At 45.9% G+C, this 26881-nt stretch overlaps 1 protein-coding gene and 3 long non-coding RNA genes across 4 annotated transcripts; 2 read left to right on the top strand and 2 right to left on the bottom strand.

Moving 5' to 3' along the window:
* Positions 1-1663: 1663 nt before the first annotated feature.
* On the bottom strand, positions 1664-22235 carry LOC112656584 (uncharacterized). The gene is made up of 4 exons (XR_003134476.3): positions 22040-22235; positions 13572-13637; positions 4360-4525; positions 1664-2866 (listed from the first exon to the last, which is right to left on the bottom strand). It is a non-coding gene; the product is annotated as an uncharacterized LOC112656584 (long non-coding RNA).
* LOC112656583 (uncharacterized) lies at positions 10122-13558 on the bottom strand. Its single transcript, XR_003134475.3, has 2 exons — positions 10790-13558; positions 10122-10308 (listed from the first exon to the last, which is right to left on the bottom strand). It is a non-coding gene; the product is annotated as an uncharacterized LOC112656583 (long non-coding RNA).
* LOC125754488 (uncharacterized) lies at positions 15018-16139 on the top strand. The gene is made up of 3 exons (XR_007408852.1): positions 15018-15150; positions 15438-15788; positions 15948-16139. It is a non-coding gene; the product is annotated as an uncharacterized LOC125754488 (long non-coding RNA).
* Positions 22236-22287: 52 nt separating the features above from the next.
* On the top strand, positions 22288-22829 carry TNP1 (transition protein 1). Its single transcript, XM_049106574.1, has 2 exons — positions 22288-22490; positions 22630-22829. The coding sequence occupies exons 1-2, from the start codon at positions 22352-22354 to the stop codon at positions 22656-22658; spliced, it is 168 nt and encodes a 55-aa protein (XP_048962531.1). The 5' UTR covers positions 22288-22351; the 3' UTR covers positions 22659-22829.
* The last annotated feature ends 4052 nt before the right edge of the window (positions 22830-26881 follow it).

Below are 26881 nucleotides of genomic sequence, written 5' to 3'. Positions count from 1 at the left end.
GATCCGTATAGAAAAATGTTTCTCCAAAGGCATTTCATAGAATACCAGCAATTTTCCTCAAAGCTAGAGTGCTACAGACAAACACGCTGGAATCTCCCAAGGTCTGGTTTGGGAGAGACATGGTTCCCATCTACAGAGGCCTGTGAAGTCCTTGTAGGAAGGGATCTGCTTCCCAAACTTATTAGATTGTGGCACCCTTTGTCAACACTCTGAGTGATCTTCTGTGGAATTAGGGCTCAGCACGACTCAATCTAGGCCCAGAATTAATTTTGGAGACATTTAAAACAGGTAACAGCCAGAGAGAGCATCTAGTCCGGGGGTCAACACACTGTGGCCAAATCTGGTCATGGCCTATTTTTGTACAGCCTCTTAACTAGCTTGGTTTTTTGTTTTGTTTTTGTTTTTGTTTTTTTTTTAGTTAACATTTTTAAAGAGCTGGGGGATCGGGGAAGGAAAGGAAAAGCATATGCACCCAAAACGTATGTGGCCCTGCAAAGCCTAAAATATTTACTGACTTTTCCTTTACAGAAAAACAAAAACAAACAAAAAAATACTTGCCAAGCCCTGACCTGCCTTCCCACCTCCCATAGGAGATGTGGCCACAGGCATCCTCCAACTAGAGAGGAGGAGGGAGCAGGGCAGCAAAGATGCGGGAAAGGAACGGAGCCCTCAGCCCCGGGTGGACGGGAGATCCCTCTGAGGCGGTGAGACCGCGTCCTCCGAGCATCCCCTCGGAGCCTGCACCCCCTAGTCCCCTGGTCCAGGGCTGGCTGGGGGGAAGCGAGCTATGTCTGGACCCAGGACCGACGGAAGGCGGCGGGAGCAGGGACAGGCCCGGTGACAGCTCCCCCCTCCCCCCAGGAGAGCCGGAGGCGGCTGCAGCTGGGGGTCCCGGCGGGGTGGGGGGTGGGGGTGAGGCCTGCGGGGGGCCAGGCTCGGCGGCGGGCAGAGGGACCGCCCCGCGGCACCAAGGGAGTCGACGGGATTCGGTTACAAGCTGCACCAGCCACTTCCCGGAATCCGATGGGAGTGAGTTCTGAGAACTGGACGGGGGAGGAGAGCGAAGCTGGAGGAGGCCTGCGCGTGTGCGCGTGTGCGCGTGTGCCCTGCAGGTCGGCCACGGTCCCCGCGGGAGGCAGCCCAGGCCCTCCTCGAGCCCCCCCGCCCCCCCCATGGTGCAGTCTCAGCCCAGCCTCCCTTGCCCCAGGAGGCCGAGAACTAGGGTCGCGGGCGCCTGCGGCCTTTCGCTCCATCCCGTCCTCCTCCGCCTCTGCGAGCCCTTCCTTCCTCCTCCTCTGCCCTGCCCTCCCTCTTCTGTTCCCTCCCTGGAACTTCTCTGCACCTGAGCCTCCCTCCCTGGGGCCGCAGGGACAAGGGCGCAGCTGGGCCTCAACACCGAGGGGAGACGGGAGGTCGGAGCAGAGGAACAGGGAAGCCTCACTTCGCGGTGCTTCTGGAGCCGCCCCTGCGCTCTCTCCAGCCAGACAGGAAATCAGGAGGAGCCCTAGAAGGTGACACACAGTAAAGGCTGGATTTCCCAGCCTGCTTCCTCCCAAGGCAGAGAGCCTGCTGCAGAGCCCAGCCACCACTGGTGGGCAACCCAACAACCCCATTTCTCCAAGCCACCCCACCACCACCAGACACACTTCATTTGCCTTTTTCCTCCCCTTTCCCTGTCACCCACCAAGACCAAGAAGGATGTTGGGACCACTCCCGTGCCTGGACCTCTGTGGTAGCCGCGTGCATCCACATGAAAACACCCCATGATAAGACAAGGTGGCTTCACCTGCTGTTAGCAAGCTTCCTGAGAGGACAATGTGTGGCTTGTGGCAGTGGGGTACAAGGCTACCGTGGCTGCACTCCCAAAGCAATGCATCTGCACCCGGGACCATCCTGGAGAATGTGTTACATGTGGGGATCGAGCACATGCCCCCAACCAGGTCTGGGAAAGATCTGGAGTAGTTTGAGCAAGGTGTGTCCAATTGCTTCATTGTTTAGCTAAGGAAATCAAGAGGACACGCTGTGAAAATCTGAAGGGACTCATTCCCCACATCATACATCACAAGCCTCCTGCTGTGTGACAGCCTATCATCAATTGCAGATGTACCTAAAAATATAAACTAAGTCAGGTGTCCCTTCCAGGAGGAGCCAACAGACAGGGTGCCATCCCAGGTTCATCTAAAGTGAGTACAGGGAAGCCTGATCCCTTTCTTCAGCAAGCACATCTTCTTGTTTCCACCCCAACTTGCTCCGGGGACCTGCTCGGTGTGTGTACCGTGCCTGAGTCATGTATACAGATACGATTCCAACACACAGAAGCAAAGTAAAGACTCTGGCAAGTTCCTTGGATTCATGTAGGAGGCTTCCCTCAAGTCAAGTCTGTGTTCCTGGACTTGCCTCAACCACTCTTCTCTGGTTTTCCAGCCAGGAAAGCATGTCCGCCTCTTTCTGCCTACCTCTCCAGGAGATATTCTCATCTTCCTTGACTTGACTGATGTTTCCCTGCCACGAGCTCCTGGAACACCACTTGCCGGGATCACACATCTGGCCCCTAAGCCTCTGTGTGGGGTAAACTAGATTTTCCAATGTCCACATAGTGGAAACCACCAGGGTGCTGGGCAGGTCCCTTCAGATCCCTCTTACTGGTTCATTGCATGCTTTTCCAGCTCTACTGGGTTTCTTCTTCCCCAGTGCTTTGTACTGGCGTCCATTCTCCTCTGGAGGACTACCCTTGGCCTTGGACTACCCTTGGTGGAGCCACTTCACCTGCACACAGGTAGACAAACTGGCATGCCTAGGATTTTATGGCCTCATGGGATGACCTCTGTCTTCCTTGTTATGGGACCTATATCAGTCGGGATCTAGGCTTGGGAGACAGAAAACACACGAGTTATCTTCACGGAGAGAATTTAAGGAATAATTAACTTAGTACTAAGAACCGAAGAGGCCAAGGGGAATATGAAAGTGGCAAAGAGGTGACAATTATTAGAAGTACCTACGTCTCTCAGTGTGAGGGATCGAGAGGGAGTATTAGAATTCTGAAAACCTGAAGGCCTGAAGGAAGACACCTCCAGAGCTGAAATTCAGCCCCCTCAGAGAGGCTGCTCCTTTGCTGGAGGAACCCAGAGCCCTGAGAAGGGACTGCCAGCCCACCAATAATGGCATTTTGGAAGGGAAGAAATGGGCCTCCTTTGGTAAGTGTTGGAAAAGCTGGAAGCTGCAAAACCAGCTGCTCCTGAAAGGAAATGTCAGTGTGGAACAGCACCACTAAGTCATGCCCACAGGAGCCATGAACATAGGAGGCAAAAAGGGAGGAGCCCTGGCTACCCCAAACCAGGGGCTGCCTGGCAGAGGGGATTAAGTTTATCCCCCTAGGGACATTGGAATCACTTTATCTTCCATGTCGTTGAGTTCCAGGGGCCACTTGAAATGAACAGGGGTGGGGCCAGAGCTAAAAAAAGAGAGCTTGTGTCTTGTTTCAGCATGTGCATACTCACTCTGATGTGGGCTCAAGAATTGGACTGTTTCTCTTCCACGTATGGGTCAGTTTATTGTGGGAGGCAATAAAGACGACTCCTACTTCAGACACTTAACTACCCAGGTCCTTGAATATGGAAACTACAGAACATCCCAACTAGAGTGGACTCCAGTGACTAGCTAGTGAGATCTCCCTTTCTCCTCCCACCCACTAGTACCCAGATGGGGGGCCTGAGTCCCAGAGAGACCAGGGAGGGTCAGAGAGTGGCAAAACCAGCCCTGGAACTGGAGTCATTCCTCCTTTCAGCAAGTATTTATTAAGCACCTGCTGTTCCAGCCCTGGGTCTAAGCCCTTGGAAATATCAATTAATAAGACATTTTAGGAATGGGCAGACATGGAACGTAAGCTGTATAGAGGCAGCAATGTTTCTTCTCTATATCTCTTCCTTCTGGAATGCTATTAGTTTGGGATGGATTCTTCTTTTCACTTATTGTATCTGCAGACCTCATCAAGAATCAAAACATTTAGAGCAGGGATTGGGGTGAAAAAGGGGAAATCTAGGGAGGCAGCAGCTTACAGATACGATAGAAACTACATTTTCCTCCATGGACATTGGCCACCATAGTTCTGGAAACTCTAGGGCCATCCCAGTTTCAAATATTCTGCTTTCTGTGACTAGTATATCCTCCGTACTTGTGTCCTGTTGGTTTGCATATACCTACATCTATAGCCACACTCCCCTTAGAAACCATCTTGGTGCTGGCACTGGGCAGCACAACAGCTCCCCCTGGTGTTCTGGAGGAATGGCCTGTCTCAGACACTGGTGGGGACCTACAAGGGTTGGAAATCAGCTGTTTACCAAGTTCTTTCATGAAACTAACCAGCTATCGGTGTTGAGAGCTTTAAAAGATCTAGCAGGAAGCCTCAGAAGAACTGGGGAAGTCAGAATTTATTCTGGGTTTGAGAATCCTTAGATTCTGTTCCCCTTGGTTCCGGTGACACCCAAGCCCATTTCTTGTTGATGACAGATGTGAATGTGCCCTGAGCCTGTAAGATAAGAAAGGCAAGGAGGTCAAACACGAAGACAGAGGAGGTGCTGGAAAAAAACATAGATGTGGCTGCAACTCGTTCACCTGAGTTCTGATGGAGAACTATGGTCCCTGCTCACTAGTCCAAGGGCTGAATAGAAACCCAAGTTATCTAGATCTTTGTTTTGCCTCTTTTCTTGACCACCTTTTAAACAATTTTTCATTTATTTATTTATTTATTTATTTATTTATTTATTTATTTAACAGAGAAAGAGCACAAGCAAGGGGAATGGCAGGCAGAGGGAGAGGGAGAAGCAGGCTCCCCACTGAGCAGGGAGCCGGATATAGGGCTCCATCCCAGGACTCTGAGATCATGACTTCAGCTGAAGGTAGACACTTAACTGAGCCACTCAGGTGCCCCATTTATCTCTTTCTTTGATTACCAGTCAACTCATGGGAAACAGAGGAGACAAAGGAAAATCAAGTCCTTCCCAATCCTGATGATCAATAGCTTGAGAATTTTCCTTGTCAGACTTTCCTCAAAGCATTTGGTAATGTATACTGAAATTCCAACAATCCTAACATATATCTGGTTTATGCTTTTCCACATAGTCATGGAGATTTGAACACAGACTACCTGGGAATTCATTTATTACATGGATCAACAGAAAATAAAATGGAACACATGATGGCACCTTTGAAAACTCAAATATCCCCAAACTGGGACTCTTTGCTAAGAATCTGCTCTCTGGGGGATCCCTGGGTGGCTCAGTGATTTAGCGCCTTCCTTCAGCCCAGGGTGTGATCCTGGAATCCTGGGATCGAGTCCCACCTCGGTGTCCCAGCATGTAGCCTGCTTCTCCCTCTGCCTATGTCTCTGCCTCTCCCTCTCTGTCTCTCTGTGTCTCTCATGAATAAATAAATAAAATCTTAAAAAAAAAAAAAGAATATGTTCTCTGTGTTTAATGTGTGCAGATGGATGGGCATGTGCTCTTTCCAGCAGATATAATTTAAAAAAAAAAAAAAAAAGCATGCTTGTCATAGAGAGATCGGTGAATCCAGAATGAGTATCATCCATCCCTTTTCTATTTAAGTAGAATAACCCCCTAACCTACCTTAACCTATCCCAAATAAGTAGATATCTCTACTATGCTAAAAGTTCTCTAAGCAATAAGATTTACAAACTGTCTTAATTACCCATTCCTGGTCATTGCCAAAGTTCACTGTAAGTACTCTCTCACACTGCTGTTGGGAGGATAAGTCAATGAAACCTCTAGAAAAAATGATTTTGAAAAAAAAATGTAATAAGAATCTTAAAGATGTCATCCTCTTTGACTCTGTAACTTCACTTCTATAGCTGTATCCTAAGAAAAATTTTAAAAATATTAACAATGCTGAATAAATATGTATATTTCATACGCATTTTTCAATAAAAGCAAATAATTAGAAATGCAGTAAGTTGGTTGGTTAATTATTTTATGTAAATCCAAATAACAGAGTATTAAGTAGATCCTGCACTACAGATATGTATCTAATAGACAATGTATCTAATATATAAATGCAGAAATTATATATGTGTGTATATAAAATGCAGATATAAATAGATTAATCATATATACACGACATTAAATCTTAAAATGATGCATTTTCCAGCTCATTTTTGGCTGAAGCCCAAAGAATAAAGAACAGAATAACAGGGAGAAAGTATTCCCACATACCAAAGACTGTAGACAGCTGGGGAAGGAAGCAGTTAACATTCCCTAGGGGAAGCCTTCAACTAGTAGGAGATGAAAATCAATCAATGGATAAATGTCCCAGCCTCCCATCATCAGGAGGGACAATTCTAAGGTACATCTTATATAGTTTCTACCTCCCTTGCCTATGACAGTCATCAGCCCCGTAACATACTCTATGCTCCCCCTTTCCAGGCCTACACTCTCAATTCCCACCATTCCTGCTTCCTAGAATCTACTTCATAATATAAAACCTGTATGTACTCAAGTCCTTGTCTCAGGCTCTACTGGAGGGTGAGAAAAGTCAAGTCACTCCCAAAATGTAATACCTTCTTGAGCACCGGTTTTTAGATATCGAAAACTCAGGAAGGAAGCAATCTTCAAAGAGCTTTTGTTTTGTCCCCCAGCCAAAGCAAGGAAACAATAGGAAAATGTGGCTCTAGGATTCAAACAAGGAAGAGGAAATGCTCAGAGGATTCACACAAACTGATAATTCAGTGAACTCTCCTGTCACAACATTATCATCAGTGCTGCCATTGTTACTGTCAAACACCAGAGATGCAGAAGTCAGACAGGGTCCCTGCTGGGCGGGCATTCAGGACAGTGGAAAAGACTCCTGGGGCTAGGACCTGTTTCAGGCAGTTCCTCTGCTTAACACAATTACCTGGCTGCTCCAGCTGTGTGGAAGGGGACTGTTTTAGAGACCACAGTGGGATACCCATCAAAATGTAGTGCTGAGTGTCAGGGATGGGAGGACTCTGATTTGTGACGAGTCTCTCATTCCCAATATAGAACCCGAGGCACATCTAGACAGCTGGCTCTCTTCTTTTTCCCCCATGGATTTCAAACTGTGCCTTAGAAACAAACAGGGATTCTGAGGCCAGGAATGAAATAGCCCCAATGATGTGTGGTCCTTGGGATCTGAATAGGAAGCCAAAAGAGAGCAAACTGTTGCGACTCAATCCCAGGCTCTTACCCTTAGCTCCCCTGCCTACAATACCGAACTGGCCCCTAAACTATTTGATAAATATGGGCAAGAGAGAAGTGGAACCAACAAAGTCAGTAGTTGTAGGTTCCAAAGGTTTAGGAGAGAGGTTACAAAGTCAATGTCTTCAGGGTTCAGGCCAGTAATATGTGAGTGAAACAAGCAGAGATTTGCAGAGACGATGGTGAAGAGTACATGCCCCATCTCAAAGGTACTTCTGAACTCAAGTGGGATGCAGCGTTGTAGAACAAATTTTTAAGAGCAACCAAGAAGTCAAAAAATCCAGATTGTATATGAAAGTCACTGACTTCAGTGGTGGCACCTAGTTCGAATATTTATTGCTCACCCCATGTTGGCCTGCATGGTCAAAACACATCTGTGGACTAAAGTTAGCTCCGAAGCCATCAGGTAAACATAATCATGGAAGTAAGATAATCTGCTGTAATTGGAGAGTATATTGAAATAGACATCAGATGGCATAGTAACAGACAACTATAAAATTTTTAAAAAGTGGAAAGAATGGAGAAAGTCTTTAGAAAATGGGTTGTAGACAGGCAGAAGGGATTGCACTTGAATTAATAAACTTACAAACTTCAATTTGGGGCCAGTTTCAACATCTGCTATTATGAGGTATAAGGATAATGGTGACTTTATAGAGCATTATGACCACATTGCATCACATAATGTCCTGACCCTGGGAATAGCCAGTTAGCTTTCTTCCTGTCACTGGCTTAACTGCCTCAGGACACCGGGTTCAGGACTAGTAGGTTCTGTGCTCTAGCCCCAATCGCCTAGTCCTACCCTCAACCCCCCAAATGACCTCTTTTACAAGAAGCCTGACTACCACCAAGACAAGCAGAAAGACGGCCCATTGCATGAAGACATCCAGACGGAGTTGAAGGTCCATAAATAGAAAGGATAAACTATCACAAAGGGTTTAGAAAAGGAAAAGTGAAGTTGACACTTACACAATACCCAAAGAAAGAAGATCCTGGTCCAGGCAGAGCCAGGATGAGTCCCAGGGGCTTAATGAAGCTCAGGGGACTGTGAGAGTAGAAAGGACACTCCATTACCTCTGCCTTTCAGTGATTTTTTTTCAAGTTAATCATTCACTGTGTTTGTTCAGTGTGTTTCAGTTGTAAATTTGATATCATTGTTACAAGATAAGTGAAATAATAGCACAAGTTCCAGATAAAGTCTTGTTGGAATGTGGCCATATAGCCACTCACTGTGGCAGCTTTTGCCTGCAAAAATTAAAACATGTACTATCCAGCCCTTTATTTTCCAGGTCCCTCCAAATGGCCCTGTCACCTGACATAACTCACAAAAGCTGCTGTGAGGTGTAACTTCAGTCATGATTTTTTCACTTCATACAGGACTTTCATCAAAAAATATTTAATGCCTTAGACACTATGATTCAAAGTTCTTGCACTTAATTTCAACCTTGGGGCACCTGCTAGGCAGGTGTGCCTGTGCTGTTACTTTGACTCTGTAGACTATAAGCCCTTCAATAACACATGCACGTGAACAAGGCCAAGTTCTATGTAAATCTGGCAAAAATGGTGAGCATGGTATAGGTGACTGGCACCAGAATGAAGCAGGAAAACCTAATGACCTCCTTTGCTTTCTCCTTCTCTCCCAGACTCCACCAGTGTGTGCAAAACATGTGACTACAGCACATTATTACAAGATACAGTAGAGCATTACAACATGGTACCACCTTAAGGCAGAACTATGGCATATTACTACAGGACACCACGGAAAATATATTTAGTTACAATGTTATAACTAACCTTTTACTGTGGGGTCCCACTGCAAGATCTGCTTCTATCTACTGTTATAACTAACATTTTATATTAAAGTACCATCGTAAGATATACTTACATCTGGTAATGTAACTATAACATTATTGCAAGATGCCTCTGTTCCTGGGCCCAGGGACACCTGCCATAACACCTTGAAACTATAATCTCTCCCCACTCCCATGCTAAGACCTAATGCACCCACCAAGAGCAAATTGGCCATTAGAGAAACCCATGTTCCAGCAGGAACAAGTGGCTCATCAATATCTAGAAAGTAGGACAAAACACAGGGACCTACCTAAGTTGGCTCAACAATAGGTTCTGCATCTTTCAGGTTGCAAAGAAGATGGAAGAATTGGGTTTCGAGGCCTCAATCTTATAGATCAACTTTGGTCTGGCTGGCATATGATTTTTTAAAGATTGCAGAACTTTTACGATTTAAGGGTAAAATGCATTGGGGGTAGGAGATGATGTGGTACCTTCATGTGAATTATTTATACAAGTTTCAGGTTCAATGACACAAGGGATTCCACACAGATATCAGAATTACTTGACCCCAAGGGTCCCAAGACTGTATTATATCTAGGGTATACTGTCAGAAGATGCTTGGGGATGTCATCCTTTAAAAAAAAAAAGTTCTAAATACTCATATGCCATTCTAGGCCTCTGTTATGTTTTTGCCCTTCCTCATGTTCACAGTTCCTGGGCTCCATCTTGACAGGACCTGAACTAATTTCTAGAAAAACTGAGCATTTTCATTACTAATTACCAACAAGTGAAGCTAGAAGTATAAGCTGATGATCTGGTCATGGATTTTCTGGCTGTTGTACCCCAGACCAGGCAGCTTAGAAGATCTCTTTCAAACCAAGTTAAGTTCTTTTCACATCCAAAAAGCATCTCATCCTATCCCAAGCCAAAACCCAATCATACATTTCATTAGCAAACCTCTTAAGCAGGAAGTGTGTGTTTCCCCCTGACTCCCTTGTTTATCCCTCTATCTATTATACCTCACTTATCCTGTTAACATGAAAAAAAGGCCAGGGTACTCCAGGTTGTCACTCTCCAGCTAAGCAAAAACACACAAAACACCATTCCTCAGTGAAAGGAGACAGATTTTACTTAGAGACCTGGGGGCAGAGAAGTAAAATCAAAGATGATTATGGTGGTCTTGGGCCGGCCACATAATAGGCTTTTCTTTTTGCTGGCCGTGGAAGAAAACAGGACATGGAAAAGCATGACGTCAAGCAGTGTCTTCAACCAGAGCATTGGCGTATGCTGCTGACTAAGGAGACAAGAATGAGAAAGTGTAAGATTTATGCTCAGGAAACCCATGTATTTTTTTTATATAGGGAACTTCTCAGCTCAGTTTCTCAGATTTCGTGAGACATAGGCCAGAAAGTTTGAGAAATCAACCTTCAAAAAGGTAGGTCTAGTGGTTATGTCACCCTCTCTACTGAAAGGGAAGATTCATGGGAGGCTCTAGCATAAAGAAGACAAGTAATGAATGCAGAATGTTTACGGTTTGCTTTTTTGTTTTCTTTTGTTTTTGTTTTGTTTTGTTTTTAGGACTGGTGGGAAAGTGGAAGAGAGCTGCAGTTTTGCAGGGAGCAGGGAGGCTGTCAAAGAGTTGGAGACAGTCTCTGGAAGGCAAAAGGAGAGCTTTGCTTTGACAAAGGCATGACACTTTGGAACACCTGCAAGCTAGGATGGCAGCTCCTCAAGTCTGAGAGTCCCCTTTTGTTATCAGAAAATGTCATCAATACCTTGTCTTCCTGTTCTTTTTCTGGCATAATTTCCTTGCTTTTTTTCTCTGTAGTAAATCCTTCAGATGGCATGATGAACACTTATATCTACAAGCCTGCACCATCTTCTTACATTTCCCAATTCTGGCCAGCCCCAGGGGTCTTGTTGCAACAGCAGCCTCTGTCTGCTGTCCCCCTCCTTCACCCCAGGTCCATGTATCCAAAGCAGCCCACCCATCACTCCCTTTATATAGAGAGACAAGTGGCCATGACATGGGAGCTCCTGGTAAAAGGACCTGATGATTGGTGATGCCTTGTCACAATGGCTGAAAGTCAACAGAAGAGCTTGGTTGGGTGGTTGGGAAGCACTGAGACATTTGGATGAAATCAAGAAAGGACCTGTTAGGACTACTAGAATCAGCTGGCTGCCCATCACTGTAGCCCATACAAACCACCCTGTAGGCTACAAACCAAGTAAAATTGTACTAGTCTTTCAGACTCCGTAACTTCAAAGCCTTTATTGGCTGGCACATTTAGGTATGCATTCCTGGTCCCATCATCTTATTTATAGAAAGAACTTTTTTAGCAAGGATTTGAACAATATGGATATTTTTAAAGAATGTATTGAGGACAATTGACATACAATAAACTGCACATATTTAAATGTACAATTTGATGTTTTGATATAGGTATATGCCCATAAATCTATTTATATAAATCGATAATAAACATATCCTCCACTCCCAAAAGTTGCCCTGTGATCCTTTGTAATCTCTCCTTCCTGCCTCTCCCCACCCCCAACTCCAATCTCCAACAATGTAGAGTTCAAACCTGTAGCTCAATTTATCTTGATTATCTACTATCCCTGCCATGTCCCCCAGAACCCCACAGAAATACGGCTTCAACCCCAAGAAACTGTAAGTCTGGGAAGAGAAGACATGCATACAAAAAAATTCTGGACAGAATATGATAAATGATGTAAAATGTGCCCAAAAGATGAAGAGTTTGTTGAGGAAGTAATTATAGAATTTGGTGCCTTTGTTTTGAGTTTTGAAGGACACATAAAAATTTAGTAAGTAAAGATGCTAAAAAATAAAAAATCAAGTAAGATACTGAATTTTTCATGAACACCTGTACTTTTTCTGTTTCAAATAACTCAACTTAGCTGGAACAGCAGAGATTACCTGAGGTGGAAAAAAGAAGACATGGCTAAAAAGCAAGGTTGAGGTTGAGAAGGCAGATATGAAACCTTGTAGGGTGGTAAAGAGTTTCCCAAACATTCTGAGCAAGAGTGACATGATTAGTCTTGCTTTTGAAAGTTTCACTGGACAACAGTTGGCAAGAAAATAGAGACCCAAGTAGCTTCCTCAATAGTATGTCCAAAATTAACAAGTAATGGTCAAGGGTTGCCACCCCAGAGCATGAAAATGTCAGGATCATGAAGGAAGATTCAACATGGACAAGAAAGGAGAGGGAAGAGTCCAGGAACACACTTGGATGGTTGTTAGGTAGTGCCAGAAGGCAAAGACCTGCAGGGAGGCCCCAGGGGACAAGTCATCTCCTCTCTTCCTTTAAAGCTTGGTTTCAAACACACTTCCTGAACAATGGCTCATCCTCTTCAAGAGGATCCACCTTTTGCAGGGGCAAGGGAGATGATAATCCAAGCGCCTCCCATAGTCCCTCTAGTTTCCTGCCTCTTGCAGACACTAGAAGGCAAGAAATTCTACAATACTCTTGTTCTTGGGCAGCCTGGGTGGCTCAGTGGTTTAGTGCCATCTTCAGCCCAGGGCGTGATCCTGGAGACCCGGGATCGAGTCCCACGTCAGGTTCCCTGCATGGAGCCCGCTTCTCCCTCTGCCTGTGTCTCTGCCTCATTCTCTCTCTCTCTCTCTCTCTCTGTCTCTCATGAATAAATAAATAAAATCTTTTAAAAAAATACTCTTGTTGTTCTTTTAATGTAAGACCTGTGGTTTTAATACTAGGGAATGCAATAAAGGTTGAGAAGTTAGAGAAGAGAGATACATAGAATTGTTTTTTAACTACCTATGTACACATATGTGAAGTTGAGTTTAATTTATTCTATGTCCTCTTTCATCAAAAGTTACTAACAGTCCAGTTGTTTCCATACCTAAAAATTGAGATCTTTAAACTTAAAGGATTAGAGTGGATGATCATGATATGCCCTAGAGATGATTTGATAGAACAACTGATTTATTCATCCAAAATTGTATTGAAGATCTGCAGTGGCCTCTGGGCCTATATGTTTCTGTGCTCTTTCCTATGCATTCACGGTGGTGTGGGTCAGAGTGAGGAATGGATAGAAAGGAAGTGATGGAGCCATGTTTGTGAGATCCCAAATTATGACAAAAATCTACCTAAGAATTTACCAGCCTAAGTACATATCAACTTGGATCCCCCTCCCTTACACACACCAAATACCTGAATAAATCCTCACTTTGTAAATAAGATATCTTTGTTCAAGAACTTTGTTTTGACAAATAATAGTGATCCACCTCTCGATTAGCAGGGATTTCTTGAGAATTTCTTGAGTGCCTATCTTTATGCTTAGCATTTTTTTTTTTGCTTAGCATTTTTTTAATGTAAAATATGTATGAAACAGTCTTACATGAAAAATTATTCCAGTTTCTTATGCAAGAACAATTCAGCTCCTCCATTTATTAGCTGCAGAGTCTTGGACAAATAACCCAACCACCCTAGTCCTGTAATGCAGCAATAATAGTACCAACCTCACAGGGTTGATATAAGGATTAAATAAATAGGTAAATATCTCTAGAGTACTTACCAATTCCTGCCACTGCTCCAAGCACAAGCTATTATCTTGGCTCTGTACTCCCAGAATATAAGTTGCCTAAAGGAAGACACAGAGTGAAATAATAAGGACCAGTCAAGATTGGATGTCCATCCCAAACTACAGACTTATCTCTAAAGGAGGAGGTTGAGGGCAGGTAGAGGAAAAGGACACATGGGTAAAGTGAGTCTGGAAGAACCTTCTATGTCAGAGCAATAATGGTCGAATAAAGCCTCTTTAGAGAAGCTTGGCTGTAAAGCAAAGGAGAGAGTGGTTGCCACAGAGAGGGTTACCTTCTTCTGCTCCAAAACAACCTCCACTCTCCACTACCTCACCTCCTGTCTCTCCTCTACCCACTGCACTCCTGACCACACCCCCTCCTCCTCTGTCTTTGCAGGAACCTAACAGTCACGTGCTCCACAGGGTCAAATAAGGATTGGAAAGCAAGATGACCCTCCTCCAGTGCTCTGCACAGTGCTTAGCACTCAGTAGGTCCCCAGTGAGTAATATGAGCACCCCAGGTCTGGCGCTTCCACGTATGAACTTCATATTGTTACTTTGCAACCTCACTCTTTTTATTCTGCTGTCTCTTTCCAGCTACGTCCCCTAAAACGTCCAAAGGCTGATGACAAATCCTGTAATTTTGCCCCTAGACCATCTCTTCTACTCCTGTAGTTTCAACTACACAAAACTCTACTTTACCAATGTTCTACATCACCAGCCCCATTGCTCTTCTCAGCTAGTTATCTATATCTCATTTGTTCTCTGAGCACATGAGTGAACATTGGGTCTATTCAGTAGGCATCTCCATCTGTACAAAACTAAAACCAGCGCTTTATATACAAATATAGGTGCTACTTCAGTATCTACTGGTTATTCACTCAGGACAGAAGTCTAGGACTCAAACTTTCCCTTCATAGCTCTTCCCTTTACCTCCTCAGTGTTTTACAATCCATCCCTTCTTCTCCATCCCCATCACTGACTTGGATCAGTGTTCTCTGGGTTTTAATATTCAAGCCTTTTGTCCACATCTGTCCTCTTGATAAACATGAAGTGTGTGTCACTCCCTGGGTGATGGAACTCCCTGCCCCTATCCAGCATAGCAGAAAATACATGAGGAGACACTGTGCAGAAGCACTAAAATTAAGTAGACACAGATTTAATTCCCACCTCAGCTATTTAGTATTTATGTGTCCTTGAGCAATTTCCTGATGCCTTTAAGGAAGTAATTTCCAACTGGGCATTTAGTTCCCTCATTAGTAAAATAATAGGATTGTCATTAAGTCCCTGTCCTTCTGGCTTTAACTAAAAGAAGATTTTTAAGACCAGAGAAATGAAATAATCTGTCCACGTTTAGTAGATCAAGAGGCTTGGATCAAGAAAATCAATCTGAATAAATGCTGAAGGAGATCATCCCAGGTCCTACTGCTCAGCCCCTCTCCCATAGGTTTGGTCGCTGACCTCATGTGGACTTTGTGACATCCCAGAGTGGGGAAATCCAAGTCCACAGTGGCCTGGTTTCTTCCGATGATCCCCCTTTGCCCCATCTCAAGGCTCAGAAAATCATTTTCAGGTAAATAACCAGAAAACCCACATTGGGATTCTAACATCTACCATCACTGAGTGCAGCCACTCTAGGATATAGCATTGTTGCCCATTCCTTAGGACTCAGAGGGCTTTCTTCAGGAATGTAGAAAAATGTACCACCAAGGAAAGGGGGGGAGCAACTGTCAAGTTCTTGAGTATGTGGTCCTGAGGGAGTGTAGACATAAAGGGAGCAGTTGGGGAATGTTTTGTAAAAGGAGGAGAGAGAGGAAGTAGTGATGGAGGCATTACTGAAGAGGCTTCATTCATTTTCAGGCATGAGGCATTGCTTCAGTGAGAAGCAAGGCATTTGCAAATATTCATCAACCCCCCATTATGAATAAGACATCGATCAGCTCTCCTGGACTATAAAGATAATTAGATAGAGATTCTCTGGATCTGGATGTTTACCATTAGAAGCGCCTTAAGTGAAAAGGAGCTTCAGAGGCTTATAAACAGCCCTGTACTCAGGGGACCTGAGGCTTGGTTTATGCTCTCCTATCATCATCCGGAACATATCTTTTAACAAGAGGCCAGTATAATCATCTTGCACTGGATCCCACCCACAATGTAGCTTGTTCCGGGGACACATGGTCTATGAGGAACAGGCATCACAGGAAGTTTCAAGTAAGTCAGGCCAAACTATAGCTAAAAGGGTAACAAAACCATAAAGGAAAACCTGGAAAATGTCAAGTTGGCCTTATGTGCTCACCTAAAGAACCTTCTGAGACTCTCCTACCCTAATCAGGGAAGTTTATAACCTCCATTGTCTTTGCTTCCTTACAGCATGGCGAAACCACCCAGCACTATTGCAGGACAGTGGTCTATAGGACATACAAATATTTCTGCACGGTGATATAGTCCTTACCAGAACTCCAGAGCACCTCTGTGGCATTACCCTCCACGTTTCCTCCCAGAACAAAAATAAGACTGCCCATCATTGACAATTTTTTTGATCAATAAAATCTGGTCACTGCAACACACAAAGAATCTGCATCTTTGGGGTGGAGGACTGGGGGAAGGGGGTCATTATCGAAAGCAAAGCCTTTGTTTTGAAGATTTCCCTAGGCAGTCATCCCTGCTGTCCCAGGATAGGGTGCGAGGGGGACAGGGTCACCAGATCTTTGTGTTTTGGACCACAGAATTCTGAGATTTGTGAAAGAGTTACTTTGTTCTCCTTCTTTAGTATAAATACAGCTAAACTTACTTTTCAAAATATGAGCAATTCTGCCCAAAAGAACAATGAAGAAACCAAATAGGCAACAAGTCTATCAGGCAAGATTTCTTTGTCTCTTCCAATTTTCAAGATCATCAAGAGCCAAAGTAAAATTGTTCTTCCAGCATATCTTCTCTCCTTCACCCTTATTGCTCATCACTAAGAGTAGGAAGTGGAGTTTGGAGTTTCTTCACAGCAAGCCAAAGAGATATAATTGGATTATGATGTTCTTTCTTGACCAAATATTGGTCAGTGGAGTTATAAGAGACAATTATACAAAAGATAATCCCAGAAATACTGAGAGTCTCCTCTGGCCAATGTACCCTACCAATATGTTGGTCACAATGCCTTGCAATCAATTATAAAGGCATTGACCCTCAAGTGTGACAACACTCTGTCACTCTGATCCTTAGCCCCTTTGGGTGTCAACTCTTCTCCCTTTCACAAGGCAGGTACTCTCAAACTCAGTGACATGATAGTGCTTGGTGGGTGGGATAATATGAAGAGGGCAAAAGTTCATGGCTTGTGGCCTTCAGAACATGAAGGGTGAAAAGAAAAACAGAGAAAGAGCACAGGGGAAAAATTAAAAAAAAAAAAAAGGCCATAAATCTCAACAGTAGTACCTCATGGCACAGTGGCAAGAAGCCTGGCCTGGAGATGAGGAGATCTGGGCTTGAGATCTAAGTTTGCCTATAATTTGTGACTTTGGCCAAGTTACCCTTCATCCCCAGACCTATTTATTATGAAACTGTTCTCTAGCAACCCTACCAACTCAAAGTTCCTTACTCCGGTTGGTAGATGGATAAAACACATTTGTTCCTAAAGACCACATGAGGCCAATGATTGAATATGTGTGATATTTTCATACCATAACACCCCTTTTGTATTCTGAGGCCACAGCCCTGTTTTTGCCTTATTACTGAAGGGAACTGTATCCCCAGTGCATTCCAGCAAGAGACAGCTTTTTCTTCATTACGGTATAGACAGGGGTTAAGATCAGTGGGGTCAGGGGAGTAGCTAATGTGGAAACTTTATTTGGAAGCTTCTAAAGCCTAAAATTTAGAGTTACTCTGTGCACTATTACACCATGCAGCCTTATCGCTAATAGTTACAAAACGAATGGATGTATTCAAACAACATTTTGAAAGTCCAAAAATAACAAAAATAAAACTTTGAATTCTTTCCAAAAGGAGAATCTCAAATTTGTGCAGAAGACCTCCAAATTCTCACACCCTACCTCTAAGAATTCACTATCTTCCCCCACCCAGTCTTCCATCTTCCTTCAGTATTAGATTCCTTCACTATGGCCCTAGTGGTACCTGTAAAAGAGAAAAGGCAAGCAGATGGAAAGTGAAGGCCACATCTACTCCTGTCTAGCAAGGAGGGTAGTAGGGAGCAGTAGGCAGTCTCTGGCATGGGAATCAACAATCCCCAGTCCAGCCATAGCTCTTGCACTGCCAGGGTGCAGCCCTTGGACAAGCCTCTTGACCTCCAGAAAGAGGGGGGAGGGTCCAGGTGACTCCTGAGGAACTTCCCAGGGCCACTGGTCTTGTGATGTGTCTCCTCCCTTTTAGCAGCCCAAACTCTCTCTTCCTGGAAAACAGAAATTGTTTATGGAAAAACAGTTTTGGGAAAGCAATTCAAATTCAAAAAGGTTGGGAAAGGAGCCTGGAGGACAAATGGGAAAGAATCCCAGCAAACCTTCAGGCAGAACCCAGTCATCCTCAGAACCAAGATGCTTCCTTGTTTCCCAGAACTAGATGGGAAGAGGCAAGTGGAGTTGAGATCCCTTCTTCTTTAGCTTTGGGCTCTGGGTTCTCTTTATTCCCTACAGGAGACAGCAGATGAGTCTTGAGCTCAGAGACCTCTGCCCCTGGTGGGACCACTCTCCAGCAGCTTTCCCATCCCATTGCCTGCCCCTAAGCCCCCTTCGCCTGCCCAAACAGCAGCAGCAGCAGCAAAAGCAAAGGAGACAGGGCGTGCATGTGAACAGGGTAGAAGGTCCCCACTTCCCAGCTGAGGTCAACATCTGGAGAGACTTAGGTTTTAGAGAGGGATTCAGACTGAGTCATCAACATGTGTAAGGACTGTCAGCAACTTTTCCATTTTCCTTCTCAATAAGCCCCAATTCCCTGCCTGCTGGGGAGATCTAGCCCTGGGAAGACATCTATTGGACTAACCAGGAAAATTATGGAATGAGTTGGAATTGGAGAAGTGAGATGGGACCCCACCAGAGATCTGACTTCTAAAACAATGATGCTTAAAGCCCCTGCCCCTTCCTAATCTAAGAAAAGGGCCGTTGGGAGTACTGACCTCCAACCCCTTCCCCACAGCACCACTTTGGCCATCCCTCCAAGAGATAAAAGACTACTATTCTGTTTATCCACCTGTTTTCAGGCAAGATAACACTCAGCCCAAAGACAGAGGGAGCTGATAGCTCCTCTTCTAAAAAGACAAGAAATTTAGTTCTCTCTCCATGTCCCCTTAGCAATACCAGAAAATATCCATTTCTATTCAAGAGAAACAAAACTAAGACTCACCAGGGGTCAAGCCAAAGTATGGAACAAATAGTTTTACTGGGCATCTCTGCTATTCCTGTGCTGGATTATTTGAAGGAGCTCATGGAACCACTCTGTGCCTCAGTTTCTACATCCAAGAAAGAAGAGGAATTGGGCAGCCCAGGTGGCTCAGCGGTTTGGTGCCTGTCTTCAGCCCAGGGCCTGATCCTGGAGACCTGGGATCGAGTCCCACATCGGGCTCCCTGCATGGAGCCTGCTTCTCCTTCTGCCTGTGTCACTGCCTCTGTGTGTATGTGTGTGTGTGTGTGTGTGTCTGTGTCTCTCATGAATAAATAAATAAAATCTTTAAAAAAAAAAAAGAGGAGTTAAAAAACAGAATTAGAGATAAGAAGACAGTCAGCAGACTGGATTCACAAACACTCTGCAAAGGTTAGCTCCAGTTCCCCTAAGGGTCAGGAGTGAACTCCTTGTGCTCTATCTAAATCTCCCTTGGCTCACGCAACACTGAGGCAGAAATGGAAAGAGAAACAGAGACGGGCAGCAGTGCCTAATGCTCAGCTCCACTCTGTCCTCACTCCAGGAGGCCTGACCCAGAAGCCAACCCAAACACCCACAGCCCCAGCCCCGACTGGCCTGCAAGCACCTCCCCCCACACTGGACTCTGCTGCTGGAGTTTCTCAGCATGAGTGTCTGAAATCAGAACTTCTCCTCAATCCTAGGCAAAAGGAGACTCCTCTTTGTTCATCAGTTCTCAAGTGTGACTGCCTTATTCCCTGTGATGTCAGCTTCCCGTTGGCAGAGTGGGTCTTTGGGGATGGGATGGACTTAGGGCATTGGGGAGAGAAATATTATCCAGTCTCCAGGACCATCCAGAAAATGTATTTCCAACTAACGAGGCCAGTTCCTCTGCAAATGCTTCAGCCAGCAGGCTCAGGAATAATGGGGCCTATGATGGAGACAACATCTTTTTCACCCTTCCCTGTCTAGAAATGCTCTTGTGTGGTATCCAGAGTCACTTTGTGTCTTACTGTCTGTCTTCATAATGCCCAAGAGGCAGGAATGAATGAATGTTCATTGACCACCTATCGTGGACTCTGTCAGTACCCATGGAAAACACAGTAGAAACTTAAAAACACAGCCCCTAACTACAAGCAGCCTACTACAAAAGTCTGAAAATGTCAGGGATCACCTAACCCAACCAGTTTATTTACAAAAGAAAGGACCTGAAGTCCAGAGAAGTGATGCTTATGGTGTACTCAGGACTGGAACCAAGACACTGCCTCCTCTTGAGATCACACTCGCGCACACTACACGGCAACATGGGCATGGATCAGGGTGCCACACACTTAGATTTGGTTGACTTTGAGAACAGTATTAAAGGACCATGGGCCCTGGACAAATTACCAAGAAAAATGAGAATTTGAAAAGTCAGGAGCACCTTCCCTGGAGAGGTGGGACAAAATGGAGAGGAATGAGGCAGTTGGAAAAATAGAAGGACTTTTTATTTATTCAACAAATATCCTACACATCCTTATCAGGCTCCTGCTCTGTGGCAGGAATGTTCAAGGCCTCAGGAACATATAGCAGCAAACATAATTTTTAAATGTGTGCTTTCACGGAGCTTGCTTGTAGGAGGAACAAGGCAGGGGTGCACAGGAAAGTCCCAAGATACAAAATGACAAGGCTGCAGCCTGTTTCCTGGAGCTCCTCCTTCTTTGAGCAAATCAAGGTCTCCAACAGAACCCTCCTGGAAATAGGATAATAGAAAGTATCATTTCTGATGGCTTTACAAGGAATCTAGGTTTAAAAACATGACGTGTACTTTTACCTATAGACATCAGAAATGCCAAGAGTAGAACTTGAATGAGTTCTCTTTTCTATTCAACCCACTTTTGCTAAGAGCCTGCTGCATGGAAGGTGCTTGGTTCTTGAACGAGAATGATAGCAGTGGAAAGAGAAGGGGGAACAGAAAGAGGGAATTCTTTTGAAATGTTTTTCCAAAAGACTGAATATAAGGTATGAAGGAGGAAGAAGAGAAGGTTGGATATTGAATCCATTACTGGGAAAGTTGGAGATGGTGGTGATCTCTAACTCACACTACCTGGAGCTCCACGCCCATGTACCCAGCAATCATGCAATATCTCTATTTGGAAATATCAAAGGCACCTCAAACCTAAAATGTTTTCAACCAAAATGCATGATGACCACTAGCCTTTAAGCCGGTGTGTGGCACCAGCATCCAGCTAGCTCTATTACACAGGAACAAAAGCCACACTTTGTACACCTTCTGCTCTCATCAACCAAAACCAGTCCATCCATCACCAAGTCTGTGTCTGTTGCCCACATCTCTACATCCTAATCAACACCCCTTCTGGCTCAGGCCTGAGCCACAATCAAATATGCCTCTCTCTTGAACCACATGCAATTGGCACTAGACTCTCCCTTTATTCATTCTACATCCCCATCAATCCACCTTCTACCCAGCAACCTCTAATCTCATCACATTACCCTCTTAAACAATTTTCTGTAGCTTCCCAATGCACATGAGCCTAGTCTGGTCTCTGCCTCTCCAACCTCATCCTGCACCCTGTCAAGATGTAATTATCCTGCACCATGTTGGGAAGTTATTGTTTACTGATTTGTGCAGATTTCTGATGACTTTTTCCCTCCCTGATGAGGCTGAGGGCCACCATGAAACCAGGGTCTATGTCTGGTTTTATCCACAATGATTTTTCTAACACCTAGGTGCATAATGCATACTATGTGATCAATAAATATTAGACGACTGAATTTTTTTAAATGGCAAAGCCAATGGTTCTCAACAGAGGGTGATTGTGCCCCTCCCCCAAGGCAATGTTTAGAAACATTTTTGGTTGTCACAGCTACTGGCATCTACGGGTAGAGGGTCAGGGATGCTGCCAAATATCCTACAATACATAGGACAGTCACAAAATTAGCCCATAGTGTCAGAGTTAGATGAAAGAGAAAGAATATTTATATTTTGCTCATATTGAATTGGGTTTCCTAGAGTCACATCCTTGCAGAAATACATTTGTGATCTCCCAGTGGTGTAAGAGAGATTTAAACACACATGCACGTACACACACTCAACAGTCATTAAACTTCCTACAGGCAGGAGATACCTATTTTAATGGTCTCTTGTACTCCCCCAGAGGCCTGACACAGAGCAGAAATTGAGTTGTTCAATAACACCTGTCTGGAAGTCCTCATTTAACATAAAAAGGGCCTCAAAATTGAGGATAGCCTTGAGCTGCACTCAAGGGGCCAGCTTATTTCTCCTATATGACAAGTGTAACAAAGCTCAGTGACATCACAGTGGAGCCCCACCCACCTGCTAAGCCACACCCCTTCACAGTCACAATGGCTAAGGCCTTAAATACCCAGACTCCTGGCCTCCCGGCCCTGCAAAGCCCCTCATTTTGGCAGAAATTACAATGTCTACCAGCCGCAAATTAAAGAGCCATGGCATGAGGAGGGGCAAGAACCGAGCTCCTCACAAGGGAGTCAAGAGAGGTGGCAGCAAAAGAAAATACCGGAAGGGCAGCGTGAAGAGTAGGAAACGGGGCGATGATGGTAAGGATGAGCAGGCGAGCAATCAAACAGGAGCCCTCCCTCGTGGAGAATTTCCTGTTTAATTTCTACTGGGGCAGGAAGAGGAGAATGGGGACGTTCCAACTGCTGTCCCTGTTGCAAACCTGTCCTTCCCCTACAGCCAATCGCAATTACCGCTCCCACTTGTGATGCCACCCGTGGGCTCTGTCCTGGTGGACTTCACACAGCACCAGGCAGCAAAGAGAGGATGACGGCCAGAGAAGAGCCTATCGTGTGGGTTAAATGCCAATCGTGACGAAATGAGGAATGTATATGTTGGCTGTTTCTTCTTAACATCTCAATAAAACTGTGAAAACTGAACGTGTTTTCTTTTTGATCTGTTGGCTGGAAAATGGGCTTGGGCAGACTTGGGAGAGAATTGGCAGGTATGAAACCATCCAACAGGTTGGGAGAGAATTGGCAGGTATGAAACCATCCAACAGGTTGGGAGAGAATTGGCAGGTATGAAATCACAGGACTTGGAAAATATCAAGAGTCGTTTGTCGTTGACTCTCTCCCCATGCGCCCCAGCACTGGCTGGACACCATCACCATACTCAGGTCATGCGCCCCAGCACTGGCTGGACACCATCACCATACTCAGGTCTTTGTTTCCATGTGCGATCTCCCTCCCCACCATAGAAAGGGACCAGTGCTAAGAGACCACCTGGAAGAAATGCAGGGCCAGTTCTGAGCTGTAAAATATAGAGACCTCGAAACTAGGGCTAAAAGTAAAGCTAAGAGACAGGTCCCAGGTATGGAGACACTCTGGCCATATGGGTGACCATATGGGTAGGACTAGCAGACTGTTGGCCTTCCGGATTGTCTCCCCATCTCTAAGAGTCTGCTAGTCCTACCCATATGGTCACCCATATGGTCAGAGTGTCTCCACACCTGGGACCTGTCTCTTAGCTTTACTTTTAGCCCTAGTTTCGAGGTCTTTACACTCTGGGTAGCCAACATGGTGTTCACCCTATGTCAGCAGGGATATTGCCTGTGTGATCCACTGGTGCACCTGTGATGTCATAAATGAACCTCAGCCAGGTGTGTTTATATCACACCTTGGTTATATCTCCAGCCAATATCTCTGGCCAGGGATCCAGCACCTCTGCTCAACATCCCCCCACTAAGGGGATATTTTGCTTGAGTTACCTCCAAGGTAGCAGCCAGTACCAGGGTGGCTCCAGGTGGCATTGAGACTCCCCTTTAAACCAAGCCATGCCTTTGGGATCCTGAAGGGGAAGCAATCAGGAAAAGGGAGAAGAGGGAATGAGAGGACCGTGGGTATAAAGTTTTCACCAGCGAGGGAGCAGGTGGCAAAACCACTAGTTAGGAGCCACATGGCGATACAGGGGTGGTCAGATGTGGCGACACAAGCCACAGAAAACGTCTAGGTCATGGAGCAAAGATTTTTTTCCTGTTTCCTAACCCTAGTGAATGCACACTGTTTCAGAGCAAAATCTCACCTGATGTTAAGACAGACACTTCTGGATGCGACACTTCTGGATGCTTCTAACTCCTCAAACTTGTGTTTCCCTCCAGTTTCTACTTTTGTAAAGAGAAAAAAAATACTAAAAATATATATAAAATGTACTCCCTCATCTTCCACGGTTTTACTGACACTTCTGGACTCTCCTAACTCTTCAAACTTGTGTTTCCCTCCAGTTTCTACTTTCGTAAAGAGAAAAAAATATCTAAAAAATATAAAATGTACTCCCTCATCTTCCATGGTTTTACCTCCTCTAATATCCCTTTTGTTTGTTTTGTTTTGAACCCTCCGGGTTTGCACAAAGCCCTGCCGTCCCTAATCAGAAATGACAGGCTTTCCCTACATGGAGGCAGAGCTCCCAGGGGGCACGAGAGAATGTGAGGGCCGTCAGCTGCCTTCCCGGAGTTCTCTTTCCTCCATGTAAAGAAAGCTTGAGGGATCCTTGCGACATGTCAACCTTCTGCTGCTCTGGATATAAATAGACGAATTTATTGGGTTCTGAGGACACAGTAAGATGGAGTTTGGGTGCCAGATGTTTGATAGAGACCAATACTCAAGAGTCAGGGCAGTGCGGGACCCAGGGCTCAGAAAGGAGGTGAACAAAGCATCGTCCATCAGGGACCCAGCTCAGGTTCCCACATGGGACCGAAGCCCTCATATTCCCCAGCCACCCAGTCAGGCTGCTCTGGTTAAGAGAGGAGCTTGGGCAGAACTTGCAGGCCCCCCACCCCCGGCCTGCTTTTCCTTTTCCCCTGCCCAGTGCCCAGCTCACCGCCCACCACTCCAATGCCTCAACTCAAGACCCTTGACTTCTGCCTTGACCCTTGACCAAAGTTGCTCCAGAAAAGGTGGAGCAGTGGGCAGGTGCAAAGGGGTGAAGTCAAGAGTCAGGAACAAGCGAGAACAGCAACAATGCTGGCAAGGGCAGCTCTGAAGGAGCGGAGGAGCAAAACAGTGTCCCAGGAGCCCCACGAGAGCCCCAACTGTGTGTGTGATGCAGGAACGGGGAGGCCACAGCTGCCTCCAAGTGGGAACAGACTGGAAAAATCCCAACATACCTCTCCCTCAGCCCACGGGTCTCCACCTGGTGCCTCCACTGGCCAAACTCGGCGGGAAGCCCTCAGGTCAGGGGTCCCCGGTGATACAGAACCCAAGGCCCAGCCTCGCAGGGCGTCAGGAGTGGTAGCTAATGCAACTCTGAAGGAAACTCTCTTCATTAGCCGTCCTGTTTGTCTGATGCTTCGTCACAGACCAAGGTCTCTTCAGGAAGTGACCAGCGGAGAGGCCCCAGACCAAGTTACCTCAGGGCTCCAGAACCCTCGGCTTCAAAAGCCTGTTTGCCCATCATTTGCCAGACTCATGTTCTCCCCAGACAGAATGTTCGAATACACTGTTGTATTTCAATAATTCTCTCAGCATTGAAACAATCGAACTAATTGGGGAACAGCCCCAGGCTAGTCAGGGCAGCCAGACCCTCGCCTAGTGACTTCAGTCAGGTTGTGAAAGGAATAGCAGCCGCCCGGAAAACTCTGTTTTGCTGCAAGAACATTTTCCAGGCCCACATGCTGGAGCTTTTCCAGCACGAGTGTTGATTTAGTCCCTGCCCTCCAGGAACATTCATTCTGCCTCTCTGTTGACAGCTCCTTGCAAGCTCAGCACCCACCAGGCAGGCCCTGGGAGCTGAACCAGCACAGGGGTCCTCTGACCACGTGATGCTCAAAGATCTCGCCCTCTCGGTACTTGGTACTTTTGCTACATCTCCCCGAGCAAGGGGGACTCTGTTCCTCCCTCCAGTTGTTTCTGGAACGCCATGTCCTGAAGTCATCACTTACTTGGCCTTTGTGGAAAGTCAAAAAATAAATAAATAAAAAATAGAAAAGTAAAGGATCTTGGCCAGAAGCCCTTCTGGGTCACCTTGACCTTCTTGGGAGCTGACTTGGATACAGGGCCTCTGCTCCCCTGGCCTTAGGGTGCAATGAGAGTGGTCCCAGAGGACCCGGCTGTGTGGGTGGACGGAACCCAGAGGAGCAGTGGGGAGAACACGGCTGACCCCCATCTCCCACTTGGGGCTGCACCAGATGACCCTGGGTAGGACCCGTGCGACTCTGCAGCGCAGGCAAACAGGAAGTTCTGGAGAAACACTCAGGCCTGTGCTGAAGAGAAGGTCCGGCATCGGCAGCTGGGAGGGGACTCCGCATGCCCTGGGGGCAGTCAGGGCAAGTCAGACATGGCCTGGGGCTCGGCTGTCGGGGCACCCAATGGTTCTGTCCTTCAAGACTAGAGGAGAGCAGCAGTCTGGCTCTGGAATCTGAGCCCTCGCTCCCCAGGTGTGTCCTGGGACAAGAACCCAACAGAGCAAGGTCTTCATGGCCAGCCCCCAGGAGCACAGGTCTTGGTCACTCGCCTTGTGATGAGTGGGGAAGCAGGTTACTCCTCTTCAAGAGAGCCTCTCCTCACTCTTGGACCCCCCCAAGCCACTCTCCGTCTCCAAACTTTCATGAGTCCAACCTTAGAGACCTCACCCTCAGCTGAGCCCTGCAGCCAATCCACTCCTGCACTTGGCTAGCTCAGTGTCCCCGAGGCTGGACAGGTGACAGTTCTCACTGTGCAGCATTATACCAGGGAGAAGGGTCCAGCACGTGGATTCCTTCAGCACCAATCCTCCCTCTTTGTGACTTGATGTCTCTTAGTCCTGCTGTAGTCCGAGCCTGGCACGCCTCCTCTCCGGCAGCTGGAGCCACTTCATCTCTACCTCCAGCCTTGTGCCACCAACACTGTAACCCAGCTGGACTCGGGCGGAAGCTCAAGTGACCCACCTCCGGGCCGGCAGCAGGGTAAGGCAACGCACCTGGGCACTGCCTTTACCCGACATGGGATCTTGGCTG

This window comes from Canis lupus, chromosome 37 (assembly GCF_003254725.2).
Source record: "Canis lupus dingo isolate Sandy chromosome 37, ASM325472v2, whole genome shotgun sequence".
Classification (NCBI taxonomy): domain Eukaryota; kingdom Metazoa; phylum Chordata; class Mammalia; order Carnivora; family Canidae; genus Canis; species Canis lupus.
This window is presented reverse-complemented; position numbering and strand designations above follow the sequence as displayed.